The following is a 27176-nucleotide window of genomic DNA, read 5'->3' on the forward strand; positions in this document are numbered from 1 at the left end:
CTAATATAATTGAAACATTTCTGAAATTGAAATACATATAAAGATGACATTTGTTTCAATATTTATTACTTGAAATAAAAAAAATATGTACATATGAATGTGCATTTTACATACTACAGGTGCTTGATTTAGTCAGACATTGTTTAGCAATATCATCCCAAAATGTAGTAGGTGGACAACGACGTAGAAAAGCGCCATCTGGTGCACAGGAAATAAAGTGATCACATCGGTTACAGGCGGCGAAATCTCCGTCAGAAGGACAGTCCTTGACGGAATTAATTTGACGACAGTTTCCGGTTTGTGTTCCCGTGCTTGGCTGTGTTACTGTAATACATGTTAATGACAAAAAATTACATGTGAAGGTCTACGGATACACACACAAAATAATCTGACGAGATATGATTATCCTGAGGGATTTCTTTAACAAAGCAAATCAATCGTTAACATTATACATGTAAATATTCAATTCCTTGGGATGAACATTTCATACGGTGTATTCAAGAAAAAAGCACTTTGTCCGCGGCGCTTATGATAGAAACCCAAATCAAAGTGTGAACATCTCCCGACAGCCGTATTTCAGAAGTAATAACTGCCTGATGAGTATAACCAGCGTTATCCTGAATACAGACATCACTAGCACTGTTCATTTCACATAGATACTTACCCATGCCGCCACCAGTTGCACGGCACATCTGAAACTCCATGCCATTTTTCCACATGTTGTACGTGTCACAGGTGAGCGACGACGTGCGAGTTCCGTCAGCAAGGGCAAAACCGTTGTTACAGGTCTGGGTACAAATTCTGTAGCGGGAAATTAGAGCACGAGTCTAATTAAATACAATTATCTTTCTCATCATAGTTTAGACTCATACAAGTGAGCTTTACTACCCTATTAGTGGTCCAATAATGAAATAAGAACTATATCATTGCATATTACTTTGTTACATGTTGTACTTATTATTGTATTAAGATACATGTACTTACAGTATATAATTTAAATTTGTTCATAAGAGATAGTTGATGAGTGGAAATTCAGAATTCTTCAAATCAAATGGGACAACAAAGGGGATCAAAGTTTTACTTGGGGATAGATAGAAAATATCTATGAAGATCGTCTTCTGAAGACCAACAGTTTCATGAATAATAATATTGATACAGTGTATGCATTGATGCCCATATAGTTTAGATTCAAGTTTCTTCAAATCGTATCCCTGGGAGTAAAGTTGGGTCACAGTAGGAGAACAAAATTTTACATGGGAATATTTAGGGGGAAAATCTTTAAAAACTTAGTTATAATGATAGCAAGCATCCATACGTAGTATAGATTCCAGTTTGTTCAAATATTGGCCTCGGACTTTGCCTCAAAATAGGGAATCAAAGGTTTACATAGTAATATATTAGAAAAACTTCTTCTCAAGCCCAGAAGGATCACAATTAGTCACATTAATATGCAAGCATCATCAGGTGGTGTAAATTCCATTTTTTCAATTCATTGTCCTAGAGGACAAGGTAGACCACAACAGGGGATAAAAATTACATGGCAATATTTACGGAGATTTTTTAAAAAAATCTTCTCATGACCAGCAGGTCCATCATTTGACATTCATATTAAAAATATGCAATCATGCTTAGCTTCTGCATATTAAAAGTTTCGTCAAAACATCAAATCATGCCCCCCCCCCCCCCCCGGTGTGGTGTTAGGAAGGTGCCTCAATAGGGGGTTCAAAATTTGACATTGGAAAATATTATAATCTTCGAAACGTTTCTTATCAAAAGCCACTTGTCATGATTAGTCATTTTAATATGCAAGCATGGAAATAGGGGGATCTTTATAAAATCTTCTTCAGGATATCGAGGCCATGTTAGTCATATGAAAAGTTGAAGATAACAAACAGTGATCAATTTCATAATTCCTATATGGAATACAAAATTAAGAGTAAGGCAAACACGGGACCAAAGGTGGGATAAGGTACCTAGGAGGAGTAAACATCCCCTGTCGACCGGTCACATTCACCATGAGCCCTTATATCTTGATTCGATAAACGGAGTAATCCATAGTCAAAATCAATATGTAAAGAACGGCCTAACAATTAGTATGAAACTCGTCAGACAGCATTTGATCCAATGGCAGGTTGTATTGGCAATCTAGATCGTTATAAAGACCACAGAATTTGCAAAATGCTGACTTTAAACGAGACTATTGAAACCCCCGTAACATCAACTTGTTTGTCATTTGCCTGTCTCGATTTAAAAAAAGATCATACGCAGAACAAGGTCTTGCATATCGAATCAATTGAGAATGCAGGTGATAATGGAATATTGGTACATAAATGTGGAAAGTTGAATCCGTATATCATAAAGCAGAGTTGTTATTTTGCCGTTAACACCTATATTCAATAAAAATATCTAAGTATGAAGAAAATGTGTAGGGCTCTGTGGTGTCTTTTATGCTTTCTTCACTGGAATATATCAAATTGATATATGAATGATAAAACGTCGTCGATACATCTAAATACCGAGTTGAATGCCACAGCAAGAGAATTTTCATGTAGGATCGTTTGAATAAATTCTGCCTCATAAGAATATAAAAACAGGTCAAGTAACAAAGGAGCAAAATTGGTGCTCATGGGAATTCCAACGGACTGTTGGAAGACCTGATCACCAAAGACTACGGAGATATTGTCAATGAGGACTCCAGCATATTTTAGATTTCTATTTCAGAGTACTTGTGCGTGTTTAACAAATATTTTTTCGGATGACTGATCACTAGATATGAATACTTCCTTTCCTTATTATTGTTAAAGAAGCAACTGTCTATGATGTCAACAATTCTAGTCTTTAGTTCATGGTCATGTAAAGTGTTGAAAAGACATACATATTGATTTTGTTGATTTGAGAAAAGTTTTGCTATTTCAAATTTACTAAAACTTCTTTAGAATCCACATTTGATTGACATCATTTCTGGTATATGTTGTAGGACAGTAGGTTTAAATGTTCTCCTTCACAGCTTTTAATATCTTCGCGAAGAGCAAAGATAGTGGCTTAGTAGAACATTTACTGGATCCAGCAATGTATCTCTCTTTGTAAGGGTTTTTGTGAAGTTTAGGAATCCAGTATAGGTACGGTAACTCATATTCATCCATCCCATCGACTGGGATATTAGTTGTGTCTACAACTGAAGCATGATTTTGAAGAATATCCTTATTTGAAAGGGCAGTTGGAGTACAATTACGATTACCAAATGTGGGATTAATGCCAAGTTACAAAGTTTTTAATTCCACAATCCATTACTAATATAATTATCAATTGTAAATATTTCCCATATTTAACAACAATTGTAACCAAACCAAAACATGTTATCAATAACAAAAAATCTAGAAATCCTAGTACTAATTATATGGGTGTGGGCTAGAAAATAAACCTGGTACTATAAATTGTACATGAATCGATGTTTTGATTGAAGATGAGTGTATTATTGGTATAAAAAAGGAATGCATTTCTTATACATTATACTACCAGATAACATAGTATTCATTTATGTAAATTCCATCACTCCTCTGTTTAGTATATGATTAAATACAGTGCGATATGATACAACACACTATAGAATACAAAAGGATGCAATTTTTGTATACGTACAGCTGTGATGCCTTGTATGCACATTTTACTTTGGCATTAGTTGCAGATCTTAAAGGAATACACCTTGTCGCCAAAAATGGATCTGAAAGAGTAAATGATTGTTTTAATCAATATTTTACAACCTCGTGTCAGATGATCTCAATAGACACCAAAGTACATGTTCTATGCATTAGTCGTTTGATACTTATGTTGCGTCTTTACCCAGGTGTGGTGGATTAAGTCCAATTATGCTGAAAAGTAGGGCATCGCTGGTGATGACACTTCCGCTGAAAACTGTAAAAAGAAAAGTTTGGAATTACGACGAAGACATATCCATCCAGAATTGCAACTGCACGTCTAGGATTAAGGTGATGATCACGTCTCACATGTATATAGAGAATGGTAAATCTCAAACGAAGGGATTTAGCCATACATGTGATATTAAACGGGGGTTAATATAATACATATTTCATAATGTAGTGCATTCTATTCATTGCATATTTGATTCCCCCTTAATTCTATGATTTGGATATATACATGATAAGAAAAGTAACGGAAACGATACCTGATACGCCCACCAAACGTCTGTTGGGTGTTTTAAAGCCACCAGTAACTTAAAGTAGCATCAGACACCATCAAAATTATATTCCGTGAGAATCTGAGTTAGAATAGGTCCTCAGTACCCTTGATTGTCGTAAGAGGGGACTAAATGGGACGGTCCTTCTGATGAGACCGCAAAAACCGAGGCCCCATGTCACAGCAGGTGTGACACGATAAAGATCCCTCCCCGCTCAAAGGTCGTAAGCGCCGAGCATAGGCCTAAATTTTGCAGCCCTTCACCGGCAATGGTGACGTCTCCATATCAGTGAAAGATTCTCGTTTGGGAGACATAATAACTCGTGCTTTTCGTAGGGTGTATATTTAAAGCTATTTGAGAATGTGAATTGATGATATGACGTCACAAATATAGCATGGAACAAAAATGATGTAAAGTATGTGATAAATTGATATTATGACATAATATTAACGTTAACATGATATACCCCATTCGTGTTATATTGGATGACTTCTCGATCAGATTACTGACTTTGTTGCGATTAAGGCTAATTCACAACACTTAAGTGTACATCGAGCTTAGATATCACACTTATAATAGCACATGTACCAAGCCAGCCTGTCACGAGCCTTTTGAAGTCTTCCTAATAAAGTTAGAGACAATGAAAAGAAAAAAGAAAAACAAACACAGCACACTGATGTTTGTTTACTTTTCAGATAGAGTGGTCCTGAAGGCCAAACCCATTACCATATATCATTGTAAAAATATATTTCATTGTCTAAATCCAAGAACAAAACAAACCGCGCAAGTGTGAAGTTTTATCTTTCAATATACCAACATGTATAGACACAGCGAAGTTGTCCGTTACTCTTGATATTTTTCAAAATCATTGTAGCAAAAAAGAATGTGATGAACCTTTGATTGACAAATTCGTGTGACTTTATTTGGGGGTGGTAGTGAGGTAGGATGGGAGTACAAACATCATTAAAATTGTTTCATGAAGATAAAATGACCATGTACATAGAAGTATTTGTTCCCCTCAGTGTTTGTTCACTGTTCGTTATCTTCACTTATTTTCATGCAGCAACCCTAAATACAAATAGATCTACTTGGAACTCGTCATAAGCTTTGATTCCCAAGTGATTTTCTTACACAAAAACTTAAGTAATTTTACATTTTGTTATGCCGTATATACTCAATGTCACGACTGCCCAGTTTTAATTAAAGTTCTTGTACAAGAACGTAGGGAATTTTACAATTTAAATAAAGTATACAGTAAAGAGGCCAACAAATCCAGTATTAATAATCGTTGGTACTCGGGATAACTCGTATCCGAAACCCAGCTCGTTAATTTTTGTGATGTTCCGAGACTTTGCCATTACTCTAACCCATGTAAATACAACTGTAATGTTTTGTTTCCACATGAAGATATCAAAACACCTTATAAATGACAAGAGAAATAATATCAAAAATGTAATCGAGGTGGCTGAGCGCGGATTTTGATATGAATGGGCTGTGAATTTACTAGAAAAACATTTATTGACTGGGTCTCGAGAAACGTGTTTTGTTGGAGTTTCATATAAAAGGGTGAAGATAAAGAACAGTGGTCAATCTCATAACTCCTATAAGAAATACAAAATGAAGAATTGTGCAAACACGGACCCCAGGACAAACCAGAGGTGGGATCAGGTGCTTAGGAGTATCCCCTGTTGACCGGTCACGTTGTCTAAGGCCTCAGGTAAAATTTTGTCATCAGATCTTACAAAACACATGTTGCCCTCGACGTGAGTCAATAATCATATATCATTGAAAGCAATTTGAAACTGCTGATTTTGTGCAAAACGACATTGATGGTTCATATTTATTCACAAAGTAATTAAAGAAATGTCATACCTGTTAATGCGACCAGGAGAGACACCATGTTGTCAGACGCTGTCCACGATTATATATGTTAACAGAATGTCGCCCAGTAGTTGCCCAAACCGAAGATCGCCTTATCTTTTATATAGTTCAAACCTCTCATCTTTGATAAGGCAGGAACATCTTATCTTGACGATATATTATCTCTGGATTCGGTTTTATGTACTATACTTTATAATACCTTGCAAATTCTGGGTTTTTGTATCCAAATGAAATTAGATGATAATTTTGTGTGAAGTTGCAAAACTTTTCTTTATTGATTTGTTTGAAGTAACTTTCATAATTTTAAATGTAATGTATTATTGTGGGTTTTTCATAAATTGAATACAAAATATTGCCATGAATGAATTTCAAAATGGATGGTTATTTCTTATCTATGTAATTTTCATTCATTAGGTAATATCCAACGTAAAGTCCCTTCCGTCTTTGATGTCGACATTGTACTTTGGTAAATGAACTAGTGAACGTAACGAACAGTGATCCATCAGAATCACAATTCCCATTAGGAATACAAAATTCAGAGTGACTGATAGGTGTGGTCAGGTGCCTAGGAGGAGTGTTGACCAGTTCCAACCGCCGTTGGCCCTGTATCTCGATCAGGCAAACGGAGAAAACCGTAGTCAAAATCAGTGTGTAAAGAACGGCTTAACAATTGGTGTGAAATACGTCAGAGACAGCATTCGATCTAATGTTGGGTTTTATTTCAAATTAGATTATTATGAATATATTTAAAGAAAACATTAAAGAAATTTCGAATTTTATTTTTAGAAATGCGCTTCATTCAATAGATATTCTCTTCGAAGGAATTGCAATATCAAAATGATTTTAAAATACCCATCAAGTTTTGGCGCATCGTCTAGTGGTCAGTAAAATACACTGCACTGTACTTTGGGTGTCACAAAGTATATTTCAAGAATATAGAACACGAAATTGTCCAACAATTGGTTAAAAGCTGTCCAAGACTAGAATGTGGACGCTTGCAAGATTGAAACTTTAAAAAAAAGGATTTTTTTTTTACCACTGAAGTTGCAAATGTCTCTCTTTTTGATTTCAGACTTAAATTAAGATGCGTCCGGAATTTTATTAAGTAGTATCGAATGTCATCTGTAACATTAATAGGAAATTGAGATAACTAAACGTCCGGTTGTGAGTAATTGCAAACTTTATGAGATGCAAAGCTGTGTTAATGTTTACGGAACATCAAGCAATGAAGTATATTGACCTAGTCTTCTTGTTTCTATTGAACGACCTCTCAGTGGAAGGTAAGATAGTACATGATTTATGAACAAAGTCAATAATGTAAAGGGGTCAGATTCAACTCCTAATATGACTTTCGCCTTTTTGAAACAAAGTGTACATTATTTTGATTCTATGGTAATTTTAAAACAAACAGCCTATGGGCCACATCGCTCATCTTAGTAACCAGGGTCCTGCTGTTGTTCATCTGTTATGATTTATAAAAATCTTTATTCCCATGAAAAATTTTGATTTCTTATTGTGGCCCCAACCTATTCCTAAAGGGTCATGACCTAACCGAACTTAAATTCAGGAAACAAAAAATGCCTCGATGCCAATGTGACTAATATAATGTTGCTGTTCTGAGGATAGTCAAAGATCATGGTATGAAATGAAAATCTTGCCATAAGAAATCTATATACAAAATACAAAAACCCAGTCTTAGATCGTTCTAAAGATATTGAATAGGTTAGTGTTTTTAAAAGTAGCGCAAACTCCAAGGTCACAATGTGCAAAAACGGTATTGTCACAAGGAGTGCACATATGAAACATGAGAGCCCAATCACTCACCATTCAAAAGTTAACAGGACAAAAACAGTAAAACTTGAATATACACAATTTAGAAGCATTTGCATTTCTATGTGGGTTAGTGTGACCCTGCTACTCCTGAAAAGAATTTTTTAAAATTAATTTCCTGTATATTCCTATATAAAACTTTGATATCCTATTGTGGCCCTACTTTACCCCTGGGGTCAAATTTGAATTTGAACTACCTGTAGATGCTTGCATATCAATATGACTAATCATGGTCCTGCTGATATTAAGATGAAGAATTTTAAAGCTGTTTCCCTATAAATTCTAGTGAAAATACATTATATCTTTAGTTTGAATTGGTCATCACCTGCATAAGGTGTTTATATCTCTCAACTGATTCGATACGCAAGAGCTTGTTCTGCGTATAGTCAGTTTTTAAATGGAGGCAAGCTACTGACAAACAAGTTGATGGTACAAGGATTTCAACAGTCTCGATTGAAGTCAGCAAATTCTATGGTCGTTATAATGATCTAGTTCGTTATTGGGTCAAATACTGTCTGACGTGTTTCACAGTGGGTGTGACCGGTCGACAGGGGATGCTTACTCCTCCTAGGCACCTGATCCCATCCCTGGTGTGTCCAAGGGTCCGTGTTTGCCCAACTATCTATTTTGTATTGCTTATAGGAGTTATGAGATTCATCACTGTTCGTTATCTTCGCCTTTCATCAAACAATAAAAACCGAGTATATAAAAGGTGAAGATAACGAACATTGATCAATCTCATAACTCCTACATGTAATATAAAATAGAGAGTTGGGCAAACACGGACCCCTGGATATACCAGCGGGAGGATCAGGTACCTAGGAGGAGTTAAGTATCCCCTTTCGACCGGTCACACCCGCGTGAGCCCTATATCTTGATCAGGTAAACGGAGTTATTCGTAGTCAAAATCAGTGTGCCAAGAACGGCCTAACAATCGGTATGAAACACGTCAGACATCATTTAACCCAATGATAGGTTGTATTCGCAAACTAGATCGTTATAACGACCATATATTTAAGAAATTGATTAAATTTCATTTTTGAAAATACATGAAGGCATGCACAGCTTTACGCCAGCATACTTCATGAAGCGCGCTGCTTCATGAAAAGTATGCTGACGTGAAGCGTTGCTGTACATACCCTCATCCATTTTCAAAAATGAAATTTATATTTTGTATTTATGTCCCAGCCGTTAAAATAGTCGTACTATATTTATCAAAATTCATGTGTACATTGTTCACATTCACCACTTCAACTGGAAATTATATCGAAGGTAAAAACATTGGAAATGTAAATATAGTGAAAATGATATGAGAAGCTTTTACTAAAATGGTGAAATTCACCGACAGGATCAAGAGCTGGAGCCTGGTGAAAATCTATTGAAAATTATATGATTATAAAATCGTTCCTTTACATACATACATTGAAGAGACAAATTATGTGTATAGACATGATAATCAGGGTGATTCTAACAAAATAGTGAAATATATGGCCCTTGTGTCATGGGTTCTGATGGTAGAGGCTCACAGAGTGAAGATGTGCTATAACATCTTTTTTTTTTAAATCTTGCTTTCGAAACCGAGTACTTATAGTGATAATGATGGGAGACAATTCTAATTCTACCAACAATGTGAAATCCATATCCCCTGGATCAAGGGATAGGGTGATGGGACTGGGTTAAAGCCGTAAACAAACTCTGCAGTATCTATCTTCGTTTTTACTCAGAGACATCTAGCAGAGAAATTGGATGTGTCGTCACGATGAGCAAGTATGCTTCTACCAGAGATTTGAAGTTCTTCGCCACTCTATCATGGGTTTTGGCACTAGAACGGTTTATGATTCACAAAGTGAAGTGCATTATATCTTTTAAAATCTTCTTTGCTCCTGCACAGATTGAAGAACACCAAACCTACCACTAAAATGACCCCTTGTCATGCTCCAGGGCAGGGACCGAATGGGTATTATATAGTGGAAATACATTTATATTTCCATAGTTTATTTATTCTTTCTTTTGTGAGGAAGTACTGTATGCATGGTTATAAAAAGCATGCATCGGTGTACCAAAAGTTTGAAATATCCTACTCCTGGGACAGTGGGATAGGCTTTAAGGCGGAGGAAATATAGTGAAAATACATTTTGTCTTTTGAAATCGTGTTTTCCCTAATTTCTAAGCATTGTAAAGAGATTGCGTGTGTATGGTTATAAAACATGTTGATTGTAGATACATACAGTGTTCCAAAATAGTAAATTTACCAACCCCAGGGGTAGGAGTTTAGGTCTTACGACATGGTTTAAATGGGTATATAGTGAAACTGCATTCATTCTTTAAAAATTGTCTTTACTTTTGTGTATTGCAACTAAATACATGTACTTTATGCATAGAATCTTATGAGAAGCATGCGACCCTTTGCCGAAAACTGCAATGCCATACTATTGCAGAATTCTAGGGCAGAACTAAATAAGTAAAATAGTGATACACATTTTATCGAGTAAATCCATTCTCTTCATTTCGGTACATGTTGTATGTCGTAACAAAATACAACACCATTACATACTTCTAAAAATACTCTCCGAACATATCAAACACTTGCAAAAGCGGTTGTAAATATAATTAATCACTAGAAACCAAATGTGCTTCAATACAAGCTTTGACATGTTTATTTTAGTTTAGAAAGAAAAGTGACATAAAACTTATATAGTTGTCCACTTTGTCATCTGCAGCTGATGTTGATATAATTGTGAAGTCACCAGTAATATACGGCAAGGACAGCATGACTGTATTCTGCAAGCCACAGGAAGCATTGAAGAGGAGCATAAAAAGTATCAATATGATACGAGTGTATGTTGAGCACGACGGTGACAAGCTGGGGTCAGTGCAATCGAAATTGTCAAGAATAGTCAAATATGCTCCATATGGAGGCGACGATATTCAGATGGGACCCGCGAAGACAGAGAGATATAACATTACAGGTAAATGAGACTGTGTAGTGATATTCAATAAAAGTTCTCTATCGTTCTTTGTGAACCTGTTGATCGATGGTAGGCTACAATGCAATAATGAGACTGAACTCAACAGTAAATTTTCCCCAAGATTAAGAAGAGATAAAATCATTTTTTAATGCTGAATTCGCTATCAGAGCTCATCCAAATTATGCATGTAATTTTTTGGCCTAGTTTAAAGATGTATCTTTGGTAAAAAAAAAAAAAAAATCATAACAATTCAGTTAGTATAAAAATATAACCGACGTGTTGCAGTGGCGATCTGAAATAATACATTTCCAAAGTCCATCATAATCAAATTCTGAATAAAATAATTATTTGCATCATTTCCTGTTTGTCTGTGAAATCGCATGTGTGTGGGTGTTTTGCCCTCCTACAAAATTGACTTAAATCCTATATAAAAGCATACATGTAAAACATATTTTGAATTTGGTATTGGAATTGAGTTCAAGACGTGTATATAAAAAGGCAGTATATTCATGCTCAAGGACACTTGATACACTACACACTAGAACTACCATTAACAATTTACAGGTTTTATTTAAAAAGAGACAATACGGCTCAATTTGCGCAAAAGTCATAAAATAGCAATTTTACCACAACTCCAACCTTTGTTGCATAGTTGAAGTAATGAACGTTGCGAAAATAATACATTTCCAAAAGTGAAATTTTCGTTTTATCACAAAAATAATACCTTTTGATAGCCCATACAAAAACCAACACTGAGTCTATTTAGACGCATGCACACAGAAAGTAATTATAAACATTGCAGCATGGCGTCCAGCGAGAAAAAAGCGTCAGCGGGTAGACCCAGAATTTTCACGAATTCTACAAGTAGAGCGAGATAAAACTCAGGTGCGAACTATAATTTACCTAGATCACTTTTTGTATGTCTGTTGGATAAACACGAGTTAGGCGAAACACGCTGGACTTGCAAAGATACTGGTTGATAATGTAGGCCTAGTAAGTGCCAAATGTAAATTACTTCAAAAGCACCGTTAGGTGATGGGAGGCTTACCGTTCAAACATTGATTGATATCACTTAAAAATATAAGAAACGGAATAATCCATAATTGAAAATATGAATATTCAAACGGAACACTCCATAGGGATATATATTTAACATTCAAAACCACGATTCCCATGGGGGTCCGGGTTAGAACAGGTCATCAGTACCCCTCGCTTGTCGGAAGAGGCGACTAAATGGGGCGGTCCTACGGATGAGACCGCAAAAACCGAGGCCCGTGTCACAGCAGTTATGGCACGATAAAGATCCTCCTTGCTCAACGACCGTAAGCGCCAAGCATAGGCCTAAATTTTTCAACCCTTCACCGGCAATGGTGGCGTTTCCATAAGAGTGAAAAATTCTCTAGAGGGAGGTTAAACAATATACAATCAAATAAAATCACGTGATGTAAATATACATTTAAAAGTCCGAGTCAACATGAAGAAATCTTTGAATTCAGGATGATCTTCAAAGTGCAACTCAAAGCAAAATGATGTATTTAATTTAATCAAAATTGCCAGCATTGGAATAATTTCTATCATTTTATCGATACGTGTTTAAAAAACAACAAACGATTAAATTATGAAAATTGAGTTGTAGTGTCTCTTTAAATGCATCATCAATATACACTTTTTGTAGTTAAGAAATGTGACCAACCAGATATCCTTCTCTACTCTTCTACTTTCAAAATCTAAATTTTGTTATCAATTAGATTCATTTCCTCGAAAACCAACATGGAATGCCTACTTTTAGTTTGGTTGTATCATTTCAGCACTGCTGGAGTGACAGGTCAGACATGAATTTATATAATATTATTTATTAAAAACATTTTCGGTTAGTGCATCATTTAAGGTCAGTATTATTTTCGCAGGTGATATCAGCTCAGTAGACACTGCATTTATTGGGGTAAATGTAAAAAGCGAGGATGTCATTTGCTCAGATAGTAGGTTATTTCGGTGCGAGATGGATTTTATTTTCAAGAATGGAACAAAGGCAAATACTTTTGCGGATGCAGCAACATGTGTAAAAGGTAATTTAATTCGAAAATAAATTACCATTTTTTACTATAATTGTACTCCAATTATTGGATTATTCATGGTTTAAAACGAGTGGCAATGTAACGCACCATGACTACATATTTATACCCCCCGCAACAAGTTGTGTGTGTGTGTGTGGGGGGGGGGGGGGGGGGGTTACTGGAATCGAGTTGTCCATCTGTCTGTCCGTCCGTCTGTAGACGCAATGGTTTCCGGGCTCTAAAGCATTATCCTTTCCATCTACCGTCACCATATCATGATATGGACTACCCATGGGATGAAGATGTTCCCTATCGATTTTGGGGTCAAAGGTCAAGCGCACTGAACATCGAAGTAGCAATATGGTTTCCGGGCTCTAAAGCGTTATCCTTTCCACCTACAGTCACCATATCATACATATGGACTACCCATGGGATGAAGATGTTCCCTATCGATTTTGGGGTCAAAAGGTCAAGCGCACTGGACATCGAAGTAGCAATATGGTTTCCGGGCTCTAAAGCGTTATCCTTTCCACCTACAGTCACCGTATCATACATATGGACTACCCATGGGGTGAAGATGTTCCCTATCGATTTTGGGGTCAAAAGGTCAAAGGTCAAGCGCACTGGACATTGAAGTAGCAATATGGTTTCCGGGCTCTAAAGCGTTATCCTTTCCACCTACAGTCACCATATCATACATATGGACTACCCATGGGATGAAGATGTTCCCTATCGATGTTGGGGTCAAAAGGTCAAAGGTCAAGCGCACTGGACATTGAAGTAGCAATATGGTTCGGTTTGTCATGCCATTTGTTTTTTACACTCAGAAAAGAGGTAGTTTATACCTATTACCAACACCCTTTGGGAGATTGGGGTAAGCGGGGGGTATTCTTAGTGAGCATTGCTCACAGTACCTCTTGTTGAAAATTTCATTTGTAGATCTACTTCTTCCGACCTTTTCCACAAATCCTTTCTCGACAAAGATAAAAAAAAATCCTTTGCACCTTACAATCAATTGAGTCCGCTAGTTTAAACTTGTTTTACAATAAGGCTGTGCTTGACGGCGCAACTTAAGACGTCAAAATTTTCTCGCGGTGTTTTACATGTAAATTTATCCTTCGAACATCAAATCCTTTGTTTTTCTTCAATTTTTAAAAGCTGAGGCACCCACAGTGCACATACCCCATGCGTTCCTAAATTATCCGATAGACTGCGGTGAACAGACGATTTGCTGATTCCCAAAATTTATTCAATCTCTCATAAGGCCCGAAGTCTGTTTTCTCTAATAGTGTTTGCGGGACATTCAAGGAGTTGCGACAAACTTCCGCCAGAGTTCGTTTGCTTACAAACCAAACTCTTCCATTTAGGCATTATGGGATAGCGATTCCTTAGGCCGCGTATACTGTGTGACGTCACTGTAGAATGACGAAAAAACATAACGTCAAACGTAAACAACTTTCAAAACAAGAACGTAAACATTAATTAAGTTCATTAATTTATACAATAATTTGAACAGATTCTCCCTACTTTTTAACAATCTTTTGATCATTTTATGTTTAAAATAAAATCCATACTTTTATATTAATGCTCTTAATGTCAATATCTTCAAACTTTTAACTACGAACTACTTCATTAGTGTTATTTGCCTGCGTGATAATCGCGGACTCACAATATACAAATCTGTATATTGTACTGCGTCACATAGGAGAGCAATCTCTACCCAGAGTTATCGTTCCCGCTACGCTCCACTAATACCTCTGTCAACGTCTAAAAAGTTATATTAAAATGTACAAAAACTAACTTAGCATATCGAACTGTAATGATAATATCTGAGCAAATCAAACACTTCTCTGAATTTTTTTAAAATCAGAAGATGGTAAATATGAGACACCTGAGCGAATTAGAAGGTTTATATAAATATTCATTCATTCAATAATACTAGTATAATCATCGAATTCGTTGTTTTTGTGAACCTACTTTAAGATTTAAAGCATAAAACTTATAAAATTATTATCCATGATGCTATAGGTATAGGTAAGTTTTGCCAAGAATCTTGACATTTAGACGTTGACAGAGGTGTTGTAGCGCAGCGTAATACGCCCTCTGGTGAGAGATTGATAGGAGAGGTCTATTCGTAGGTGACGTAATGAGGCCTCGACGGGGAGTTTGGGAGTTGCGATTGACATTTGCACCTCCCAACTGTCGCGCGATATGCCACAATTTATTTAAATATGACGTCCAATCTAATTAAAATTAGATCCTTAGCGATATACGTGAGCGGATCAAAGGATCTAATTTTAATTAGATTGATACGTCATAATGATAAAATTATCCGGGTATATGAATGAGCATTTAAATAAAATCCTCTATAATATATATACTGTCAGAAATGAAATGAACAATTTTTTCCCGCGATTGTAATTTCGTTTCAATTATTTTAATTTGATATTTTTATGCTCCCCTTCAAAGAATGGCATATTGCTTTGCACCTGTCGGTCGGTTGCTCGGTAAACCACATGTTGTCCTCTCAATATCTTGAGAACCAGTCACTCTATTGAAATGATATTTGATATCTGGATTGGTTATGAGTAGAAGAGGACCCTTATTGATTTTCATGTCAAGGGTCAATCCACTCTGGACATAGGAAAATATTGTCCGTTCAATATATTCAGAAACATTTCCTTGACAGACATTAAACTTGGTACACTGATACATTGTGAGGAGTACATGTAGATGACCCCTATTGATTTGGAGGTCACATGGTCAAAGGTAAAATTGGACATAGGAATATACTGACCGCTCAATGTCTAGAAAATTGCTTGACAGACATCAAACTGAGTACATCTTCAGGAGAAGATGACCCCTATTGATTTGAGGTCACATGGTCAAAGATCAAACTGGACATAGAAATATACTGTCCGCTCAATGCCTTGAGAACCCTTTGCTTGACAGGTATCTAGGTACACCTTCAGAAGTAGATGAGCCCTATTGATTTTGAGGTCACATGGTGAAAGTGGACATAGGAATATACTGTCCGCTCAATATTTTTAAAATCCTATGCGTGACAGACATCAAACCTGGTACATCTTAGGGAATAGATTATCCCTATTGATTTGGAGGTCACATGGTCAAAGATCAAACTAGACATAGGAAGATACTGTCCGCTCAATGTCTTGAGAACCCTTTGCTTGACAGTCATAAAACTTGGTACACTGGTACATCTTAAGGAGTAGATGACTACTATTGATTTTGGGGTCAAAGGTCAAGGTTTAACTGGACATAGTAAGATATTGTATCCTATATTTTAAGAACCATTTGCTAGATTGACACCAAACTTGGTACACTGGTACAACATAAGGAGTAGATGCCCCCTGTTGATTTTTAGGTCACGTGATCAATCTGCTCTGGACATAAGAAAATATTTTCTGTCCAATATGTCGAATTGGTTTGGCACTACTATCAATTAAAATGATGCATGTGTATAACCCTTTTCCAATTTGCACCAGGGTGGGGATGGGGGGCATATATGTTTTACAAATATTTCTTGTTTACTGTGCGCCGCATTATACTTCTCTATGAAGAAAAGCCTAAAACTTTTCCTATTTGATGTCAATTAATATTGAAGCTTTTTAAACCTTTTCATTGTAAAAGTTTAATTTCTCAGTGACGTTAGTTGAATAGTAAATCAGTGTGAATTTTTAAAATGTTATTTTATCATTTATCGTGTCTCCTCAAATGATGAAACTGATATCATAAACACGTCGTGCATTCTATAACCACATGGAAGTCGTATCTCTGCACCCCCCCTCCCTTACATGCAAAACATTTTTCTTCAGATTAAGATGATAATATCCACATGAGATCATGGATCGACAAGCAAGATATTATCACTCCTCATTCATCTGGAAAAAAAAAACATTAGGTAGGAAATTTTTTCCCGCCAATACCCGACATCGTACATGCAAAATACACATGTTCACATGCATCTTATTATGTCAACACACATCGACTTGTTTCTAACAACATACGACTTGTCTATGTCGACATGTGAATTAATTATGTCTACATGCTACTCATATGATATATGTTTACAAAATACAATTTCGCATGTCGACAAAAATAAAAGGAATCATGTCACATAAATAATTGGCATCTCGCATATACGATGTTACATGATTATGATAGCCACTAGCCAGTACGTCCAAAATTTCATTTTAAAGCGCCGAGCACAGGCCTAAATTTTGCAGCCCTTCACCGGTATTGGTGACGTCTCCAAATATTGAAATATTCTCGAGAGGGACGTTAAACAATCAATCAATCTCGTATCTATGCAGATAAGATATGGCGGCCGTTTCACTAACCAATTGTAGTTATCCACTTAAGATTGCGATTTACGTCTTTAGAACTCTTTTCTCTGTAGAGGTAGATTTAAAATTAATCTTACTGTGGAAAGAAATATTCATTATTTCCACATGATTTTGAACATATCCTTACCGTCTGCAGTAATTTATCAATACACATCCACGTTATTAACGAAAATAATGGAAATTTTGAGTCCGATCTCTAGTGTAAAGTAAAGAAAATTACTAGAATTCTAAAATATTGATAGGATAAATTTATTGATTTTCATGAAACTTAAAATTAAAAAAAAAAGATATAAGAAATAATATAAAAGATCTATAATTTATAAAATCTTAAATGCCATGCATCGATCTGCTCAAGTGAGTCAAGTTTCCATCAATAAGTAAATTGTATTCAAAGGGGCATGGACACGATTTGAGCTGAATTTTTTTTCCCATTTTTGATGTAATATTAAAAATTATTATTGATATTGCACTTAATAACAAGGGGTCGGAGCCCCAAGGGTCTGATAACGAGATATCCCTTTTTTGTTTAAATAGTTTTCACATTCTATTTCTAATGACCTCCATAAAACTCGACAGAAACGTTCCACTTTCAAAATTTGGATTTTAACTCATACCCCATTACATCATATTTTCCTATAACTTTATATTGTTTACCATTCGAATGTACATGTATTATGCATTTAGTCAGTCGCATCAAAGGTGTATTAATTTCTAAACATGTCATTTTATGTTTGGCACCCCTCCCCCAATTTTTGACAACTGCTTTCGTTGTTATTATTACATGCAAATTGCGATATATTGACGGCACCCCTCACTTTTTTTTTTTTTTTAAAGTAGCAATTGGTAATAGTGGAAATATAACAGTGAAGCGATGAATTTACGCAGAATTCGTGAGTAGCAAAGAAGGATAACTCTAATTTCAAATTCGGACTCGAACTGCGTAGTACTATCGTGCAAAAGCAGACTGCAAGTCATACTGATTGTTTTCTTCCTCCACAGTGTCAACAAACTCAGTCAGGTAAATAATGTCACAAAATGATCTTAGACAGGGCCAGCATGGCGGCCATATTGCTCATTTACGTGCATGTAGGAGCACTTACGACAGCCTTAGACCACTTGTAGAGTTACGATCAATATTGGTCGTAAATGGCAAGTCGTAACTTTTAGTTAAACGGTCGTACGTTCTACGTTCACATTTACGTCTACGATTGGTTAGTGAAACGGTCGCATATCCTATAAAGAAAGGTATGAAAGATATTTCTACCTTTCATATCACGTGATTCCGTGGGGACCCGGGTTAGAATAGGTAGTACCCCTTGCTTGTCGTAAGAGGCGATTAAATGGCACGGTCCTTCGGATAAGACCGTAAAAAAGAGGCACCGTGTCACAGCAGGTGTGGCCAGATAATGAAGAAATAAAAAATCGACCAGATCGCTGTTGAATCAACACTTGCTTTCGACGTCGATGGAATTTACGCTACGCTGCCACTAGCTGCAAATTGATCGAGATTTAAAATGAGATACAGTCATTTGACATATATTTTTAAGATACACTGCATTTGATATGTTTTATAAAGCACTGAGATTGCAATGGACTCTAAAATAAACATACTGACTGTCCTAAGTAAAGAAATATTGACTATAAAGCATAGATAAATCCACTCAACATGGTACCCACTTCGTGGTTATATTACAAATGTATATTTTACTTCATGATTCATCTGATTTTACCAAGTATTCTTTGTTCACATTAATGGTCTTTTGTGTTCTAAAATAAAGAAGACGGGAACAAATGTAAAGTAGATTCCGCTTGTCTTACAGCTGTAATTTTAACACCCTAATTCCGGATGATCGGGTTCATAAATTAACTGAGCACTTGATATACTAAATATTTATAAATCCGGTGCCCCTTAGAAGCCTGAATTTGATGGCTACATTTCCGTGTTTGGCAAGCTTTAGATTCTTCTCCTCTTCTTCAATGTCACTAGACAAGACGAAGTAAACAAACAAGATCGTCTCGCATAAAGAAGCAGCGTACAGCTTTGTTTTGTTTTGGTTCTGAAACATGTGGGTAGAGGGTATATATCAAAGTTACGTTATGACAAACTAATGAAAAATCATATTTCACTTTTATGTCAAATTTATTATTATTATTAATTTAATCTAACACAGAATAAGCAAAATAAATATAATTGCATTTACTTAAAGACCAGTTCTGAAAATGGAATTAATTCAGAAAATGACATGGAATATTTCTTGGCGTATGTTTAATCAGAGTGATCACAGAAGTAAAGTAGCCCACGCTGAACCTTTCTAAATAACCCTTACAAAATTACTGCGCGTTGTTTGTGGCCAAAAGTATTGCAACAAACATGGCTGACGTCATCACAATGTAAATATCAGCTGCATGGAAAAAACCAACTTTCAATGAAATAAACATTATTTATTTACCATTTTTTCCTAGTATTTTGTTGCAGTCTTTCTGAATAATAACTTGTCGTAGTCTTGAAGATATTGAAGTATGGAAGCTACGGATATATGTTTAAGAGAGGCCATTCCAAATAATTGTCACTGCAGCCATTGGGTCATCCCGGTTTTTAATATCATCAAACTCACGGGACAGTTTCATTTTGATACAACGCCAGACATTTTCAATGACATTAAGGTCCGGGGACTGTGCAGGCCAGTTGAATTTTGGAATACCGTTTTCTTGTTTCCAAGTATTGGTCTGTCTAGAGGAGTGGGGGTGGCATTATCGTCTTGGAAAATAAATTGCTGATTTCCAAAAACTTTGCTAACAACGGGCCATGAGTGATTATCCAGCAATTCAATACACTTTGCTGAGTTTAGATTTCTATCAACAGGTACACGAACACCAATACCATAATAGGTAATACACCCCCAAAACATACAACTTACTCTCACGGGCGTTTTGCGTTAGTTCAGACGGTAAGGTTTCCACTTCTCGGACGATTTTCTCCACAAACTTACAGAGTTATTTAGTCCAATGACTACCTGTGTTTCGTCTGAGAAAATAACTTTCTACCACTGTTCAGGTTTCCAATGTCTTTTCCTCGGCACCACAAAATTAGGCGTTGTTTGTTGACTTTAGCGATTGTAAGCGTTTTCTGAATTTTGCCCCTCCTGTATCCTTCCTGGTGTAACTTACGACGAACAGTTCTCCTGGACACATTTGTACCTTCATTCCTATTAAAAGTTGATGTAATGTCTTGAAGAAATTGTCTTGTTAGTTTTCAGAATGCGATAAAGTTTCCGACCACCCCTCTCATCTATCACTCGGGGTCTTCCACTCTGGGGATCGTTTTCAACACTTTCTTTTTGATGAATTTTTTCAAAACTCGTCCAACAGTGCTTCGATGGATTCCCAATGATTCACTAATTTTGTTGTCATTAAATCCCTTTGAATTTAGAATTACAATCCTTTCCTTTAGGTCCTTTGACAATTCTCTCTCATTCTTCCGACTTCGACATTGTTTTCATTCGATACCTTACCGGAAATCGTCTGCTACTTTGAATTACAAACGGTTTCCCCATATAATTCGTACCCTAGTTAATTCGCATACCTGACATCACGACCCAAGCTTACTTTGTTACGCGTCAGCAATAAAAATAAAATTTGAAGCGAGTAAAATTGTGATGACGTCAGCCATGTTTGTTGCAATACTTTTGGCCACTCAGTGTAGGAACATACAGTAGTTCACCTCCCAGAAAAGCATTTCAGTATGATTCTAATAAAAGACATCATTTCTATAGAAAAAATGACGGATACCTTTTTCCAAAGTGTGAATTACCACCAAAAACAAAATGACCTCTTTCATTTCTATATTAGGACCTTGTAAAAAGTGCGGGATCGGAATTCAAAATCTAGAGGCAGGAAGTGGCCTATCCGATGAAGAAAAGATGATGGAGACAATGAAAGGTACGACGTAAATGTTATCAGTACAAGTATATAAACATCTTACCGACTAATGTATCTTTACCTTTATTAATTTCCACTTCGTATAAAAAAAATACTTATATTTGATTAATAATTAGAGAATATATAAATTTGCCATCTTTTTAAAGATGCAAGACATAAACAGAAGTACATGTATATGTCAACATCAGAAAATCTCACATTTTAATTAAACAGCATAAAAACTGATTGAAAAGACAAAATTTTAATCTCAAAAGTAAAAAAAACAAAAACCTGCTACTTTATGAATAAATTTAAATATAATTGTGACTCAGGGAAATCATTGTATATCAAAGACACAATAGAGAAAATGCCAGCATATTGTCCTTGACAAAAGTTTTTGATATTGATAGGAAATATTTTTCTAAAAGTATTATATAGTTTACCTTTTTCCCCCATTATACCCAGTGAATACAATTCTTCCAAAAGATATCTTTCTATCATGCACAAAGTTTAGAATCGTCGCAAACCACGGGTTATTGTTTCATTCTATTTCAGAGAATGAAACAATAACCCGTGGTTTGCGACGATGAAAGTTTAGTTGAAAAAAAAATTCCCCAAAATCTATGACGTCACATGAGGGTGGAGCTACTTTAAACTTTAATCCGTAGACAGATCGTACACACAGATCTAGGGTGTTCAATTCCAAAGTTTATTTTGCAAGTGCTGCACGGACAGCCAAACTGGGCCTTCAATATCAATTCTAATTTGATTCGTCCTGCTTGTGCATTGAAATTTCATATAACCACCAACTATTCAGCATGCAATCGGACGAAATGTTTTTGAATATTTCAACTAAATTTTCATGGTCGCAAACCACAGGTTATTGTTTCATTCAGTGACCTTGAACATAAAAACTGGTATAACTTTAGAACCGGGATTGATAGACATGGGATCTTCAGATATCATAAAAGGATGCAAACTAGTATCAAGGTCAAATGACTCCTGTAACTTTGACAATAACACTTGTATTACTCAAGAACCGGGACCTATAGACATGCAAATGTTTCTACTAATAAAAAATTACACCGTAGTTTCGATCCGCGCAAGTGGGAGAATATTTAGGGTACATATAATATATAATCACTGGATACAATGTATTCAATTATATATTTTGTCGTTTCTTACGTGTACATACTGTATAAATGCAATCGTAAACGAAGGGCATATTCTAGTCAGCGGTCAGTGTAACCATGGATGCTTAAACTATGTCAAAGAACCAATCAAAATTGCTGCCCTCTCTTCTAATGGTTTTTATATGTACTAAAATGTTATATTCTTAGAAGTGAATCTTGAACTGACCTTCTCTGGAGATATGCTAGTTACTGTCGATGTATATCCAAAAGGTTTTTCAATTGAGGTTTGCGTTGTACCTTAGATGTATCATTTTCTCTGCTCAGAAAGGAGAATACAGCCCCCCCCCCCGGTCATGGGAAAGAATTTGTTATTTTCTTAAAATATTTCAAGCAAGAGGGTAAGGGTATGTTACCAACATTGCTCACCCCTCACCCTATTCTCCACTGCAGTGTATGATCCCCCTGACCCTATTCTCCACTGCACCGTATAATCCCCCTGACCCTATTCTCCACTGCACCGTATAATCCCCCACACCCTATTCTCCACTGCACCGTATAATCCCCCTGACCCTATTCTCCACTGCACCGTATGATCCCCCTGACCCTATTCTCCACTGCACCGTATGATCCTCCTCACTCTATTCTCCACTGCACCGTATGATCCTTCTCACCCTATTCTCCACTGCACCGTATGATCCTTCTCACCCTATTCTCCACTGCACCGTGTGATCCCCCTGACCCTATTCTCCACTGCACCATATGATCCTTATCACCCTATTCTCCACTGCACCGTATGATCCCCCTGACCCTATTCTCCACTGCACCGTATAATCCCCCTGACCCTATTCTCCACTGCACCGTATAACCCCCTGACCCTATTCTCCACTGCACCGTATGATCCCCCTGACCCTATTCTCCACTGCACCGTATAATCCCTCTCACCCTATTCTCCACTGCACCATATAACCCCCTTCACCCTATTCTCCACTGCACCGTATAATCCCTCTCACCCTATTCTCCACTGCACCGTATAATCCCTCTCACCCTATTCTCCACTGCACCGTATAATCCCCCTGACCCTATTCTCCACTGCACCGTATAACCCCCTGACCCTATTCTCCACTGCACCGTATGATCCCCCTCACCCTATTCTCCACTGCACCGTATAATCCCTCTCACCCTATTCTCCACTGCACCGTATAACTCCCTTCACCCTATTCTCCACTGCACCGTATAATCCCCCTGACCCTATTCTCCACTGCACCGTATAATCCCCCTGACCCTATTCTCCACTGCACCGTATAATCCCCCTGACCCTATTCTCCACTGCACCGTATAATCCCTCTCACCCTATTCTCCACTGCACCGTATAATCCCCCTGAACCCTATTCTCCACTGCACCGTATAATCCCCCTGACCCTATTCTCCACTGCACCGTATAATCCCTTTCACCCTATTCTCCACTGCACCGTATAATCCCTCTTACCCTATTCTCCACTGCACCGTATAATCCCCCTCACCCTATTCTCCACTGCACCGTATAACCCCCTCACCCTATTCTCCACTGCACCGTATGATCCCCCTCACCCTATTCTCCACTGCACCGTATAATCCCTCTCACCCTATTCTCCACTACACCGTATAATCATCGAAAACTTCGAAAAATCTAGTTTAAAATTTAATGAGAGAAATCTACAAAAGGTTCTTTGTCATACGACAAACCAAAATACAGGTTCTCATGAAATGCAAATAATTAATACCCGGAAAGGTAACTGTCATTTATAATGAATCAAAAGTATGCAAATGAATTGTTTAAGCTGCAGTGAATAAAGAAGAAATTGATTCGATGGTTTTAAGTTACATATTACATATACAAAGCTTTATCTCTAGTTTACAGTGACGTTTAACAAATAAATGCATAAATAAATAAAATCTGAACTTTTATAATGGTACTATAAAACGTTCACGGTTGTTTGTTTTTTTTAGATTACCTGCTACCGGTAGGCGGAGTCCTCGCAATCGTCGGTACCTTGGCATTGGTGGTTGGCATTGTTCTTACAGTTAAATATATGTCAATTCGAAGTAAGCACCCTACAAATTCACTAAAGTTTCAGAAACTTATAAAAGATAATGAAAGCTTATACTGAAAAAATTACTCGTCATGACGTTTTTATTAATATTTGATATGAAATGAATATTATTACGTGTAATGTATTTTCTGTTTCAGAGAAGACAGCACGGTAATGCATAATACTTGACATACCATGATATTTACATTTCCTATGTCTTTATTCTTCGATGTCTTTACCAGTTGAAATTATAGCCATTTTCTCACGAATGTGAACGATGTGCGCATGAATCTTGATGAATATAGTACGACTATTTTGACAACTGGGGATATTCCGACAAGACTGAAAGAAAAATGAAAAATAAATTTTAGTTTAAAAATACATGAGGGTATGAAAAGCAACGTTTCACGCCACCATACTTTTCCATGAAGCACTAACGCGTGCAGAATGTATATACATTGTATGTTATATAGATTAAGATAAATACATATGGATATCAAGACTGTATATGATCATCTCCTTGCATGTTGTCTATGATTTTCAGGACAAATGTAAAAGCAGGACCCTTTTCCGTTGAAAATTCGCATTACGCAGAAGCAGGTAGGTATAAAAAATACGAGAATGATTCTGAAATAAACGTCATTATAGCAGAATGAAGCACTTCCAGAGATAACATTCTCATTTAACTAAGATTACATTGTGTTTCATCTGTAATGATGAAAACTACACTGAATAACTTTATAGGCAAGACATATATGAAATTTATTTGTAATAAATCAAAATTCTTTACATTCTTAAAATATGATTTACTATAATTTCAGATGATTTGAACAGGTAAGTATAAATCTGAATCAACGAAAACTTACTGAAGTGTTCCCTTTAGTCTATCCTAATACAACTCTAGCTACAAACGCCTCAGCACTACCATGTAATTTTTCACGCAAGAATTTTCATTCTCCCTTCCTATATATACGTTGTAGAGATACAAGTAAAAACAAATTCTCTCTAAATATTAAATAAATTGAATTTGGAACGGTGTCTTTGCAGATCAAGACACTTAACTATTTCTCTTTCTGTACTGGGATTAATGGGAAAGAAGTTTTCTTTGTTAGATACATGTATTTGTTAATTCTATGGTTTATTTAACTTTTTTTTTTTATAAATGTTGCTGTAGATCAGAATGAGCGGACGTTTACCTTCTAATTGCAGGATGAGCGTGGGGTATATTTCAACAATGCAGAGAGCAAGAGATGAAAACATGTACTCCACTCTTCAATGTTGACATGTATAAAAGTGCACATCGCATAGTGTCATCTACTCAGTTAATTTATTCATAGAATAATGATAATAAAACAAATACAACACTTCTATTCGTTTAGCATCAATTTGTATGTGAATGGAATAACTGAAGTATGCAACTTGATTAATAACGAAATTCGAAGTAGTGCAATAGATAAACCAATAAATAATTATCACAAACAATAGACGAATAATTGTCCGCCATCATAGACATTTGCCTAATATAATCATATCGACTATGATATAAATAATCATGAAGGTATTATTTTCTTCTTTGTGTACCTCTGATGAGGAAATAATGGAAGTCGTTGATATTCTTTATGATTTTCTTTTGACAAGCGCCAATAATATGTCCATAAACTTAGCAGATCGGAATACCATAGCCCAAACCTATTGGTTTTTATGGCTATAAGGACATGGTTTAGTGTCGGTCACGCATAATTTGACTCACGTGATGGACATGGTCTGTCTGGTAATTTCAGATGGAGATGAAGGATACCGTTCGGGAACATGCATTCTAGTGATAGGAACTCTAAATTATGAGTGCCATGTTGATGATAACATAGGTATTGTCAGGTCTGCTTCAGATGTAAGAAAGTATGACGAGAAAAAACCAGATTCTCTTTTTGGTTTTGCTTTGTGCAGCTGATGTCGGTAAGTTTTCACTTGTTTAATTTACCTTGTGAAAGAGAAAACGTTATCTATTAAAAATTTGTTTGGAGGGTCAAACAGAACAGTGAATTGCTAAATACCATCAATTGTAGGATTTTGTGGATTACTCGTAATGGTGAGTTGAATAAAGGGTTTATAATTTATTTAATAATTTTAGAAAACAATAAGTTTCGAAATGTATATTTGAAACTTAAATTTTAAAAAAAAGTGTTACATCATCCCCCCTCCCCCCCCCCCCCGCACTTCTTGTTAAGCACTGACGAAAACTAACATTGATTTCCATACAATTACATTGTAGCCGTTTGTTTTGGTGTTCTCAATCACTGTCGCTTCTTTGTCTTTGAGTTAACACTTTCATATCACTCTGTGGGCCCATGATTGGAAATAAAGAAAATGAAGAAATCAATCATAAATGTCTAGTCCTATTTCATGTTTTATATCTTTGAATAAAAGTTTTTTTTATATTATGATGAATTTAATAGATTATTCGAAATAGATTTTGCTGGTTTCCATGGTTTAAAGGGGGGATTGAGGTTTGACAATTTCAGATAATGATATTACAACAATATACGTACCTCGACAAGTGATTGACCGACATTGTTATATTTTTATTGACCAGTTGGTTACTAGTAACTACTTTTTTTAAAACTATGCTTTGGGTTCAATTTTCCTAATTAGGGATATGGGTATGTTGTCTGCCTTCTTCAACAAGTTCTTTGTTCAATCGCTCGTTTGTTTATTTTACGTCCCGTAGAGAAATTTTCATTCATATTGAGACGTCACCAGTTG

General features: G+C 36.2%; 2 protein-coding genes across 4 annotated transcripts; one reads left to right on the forward strand and one right to left on the reverse strand.

Moving 5' to 3' along the window:
• Positions 1–49: 49 nt before the first annotated feature.
• On the reverse strand, positions 50–6195 carry LOC130051686 (uncharacterized). The gene is made up of 5 exons (XM_056154067.1): positions 6068–6195; positions 3841–3912; positions 3640–3721; positions 665–801; positions 50–324 (listed from the first exon to the last, which is right to left on the reverse strand). Exons 1-5 carry the CDS (start codon positions 6093–6095, stop codon positions 107–109), a joined length of 537 nt encoding a protein of 178 aa, XP_056010042.1. The 5' UTR covers positions 6096–6195; the 3' UTR covers positions 50–106.
• A 1053-nt stretch (positions 6196–7248) lies between these two features.
• Positions 7249–25786, forward strand: LOC130051687 (uncharacterized). Of its 3 annotated transcripts, XM_056154068.1 has the most exons (9): positions 7249–7356; positions 10627–10875; positions 12783–12941; positions 21146–21235; positions 24334–24429; positions 24575–24587; positions 24961–25016; positions 25238–25250; positions 25626–25786. In XM_056154068.1, the coding sequence occupies exons 1-9, from the start codon at positions 7260–7262 to the stop codon at positions 25696–25698; spliced, it is 846 nt and encodes a 281-aa protein (XP_056010043.1). In that variant the 5' UTR covers positions 7249–7259; the 3' UTR covers positions 25699–25786. The 3 variants fall into 3 exon arrangements, with proteins under 3 accessions (XP_056010043.1, XP_056010044.1, XP_056010045.1); XM_056154069.1 differs by lacking the exon at positions 21146–21235; XM_056154070.1 differs by lacking the exon at positions 12783–12941.
• Positions 25787–27176: the final 1390 nt, after the last annotated feature.

This window comes from Ostrea edulis, chromosome 2, assembly GCF_947568905.1.
Source record: "Ostrea edulis chromosome 2, xbOstEdul1.1, whole genome shotgun sequence".
NCBI classification, from domain to species: domain Eukaryota; kingdom Metazoa; phylum Mollusca; class Bivalvia; order Ostreida; family Ostreidae; genus Ostrea; species Ostrea edulis.

Bases quoted from the DNA above. Each gene is read 5' to 3' on its own strand.
- LOC130051686 (XM_056154067.1), bottom strand. From the start codon at position 6,095: ATGGTGTCTCTCCTGGTCGCATTAACAG. The intron at 3,722-3,840 runs GTAAAGACGCAA...TTACTCTTTCAG, and splicing joins ACTTAATCCACCACACCTGG to ATCCATTTTTGGCGACAAGG. The intron at 325-664 runs GTAAGTATCTAT...CATGTATTACAG, and splicing joins TGCAACTGGTGGCGGCATGG to TAACACAGCCAAGCACGGGA.
- LOC130051687 (XM_056154068.1), top strand. From the start codon at position 7,260: ATGAGATGCAAAGCTGTGTTAATGTTTACGGAACATCAAGCAATGAAG. The intron at 10,876-12,782 runs GTAAATGAGACT...TTATTTTCGCAG, and splicing joins AGAGAGATATAACATTACAG to GTGATATCAGCTCAGTAGAC. The intron at 12,942-21,145 runs GTAATTTAATTC...TTTCTATATTAG, and splicing joins TGCAGCAACATGTGTAAAAG to GACCTTGTAAAAAGTGCGGG.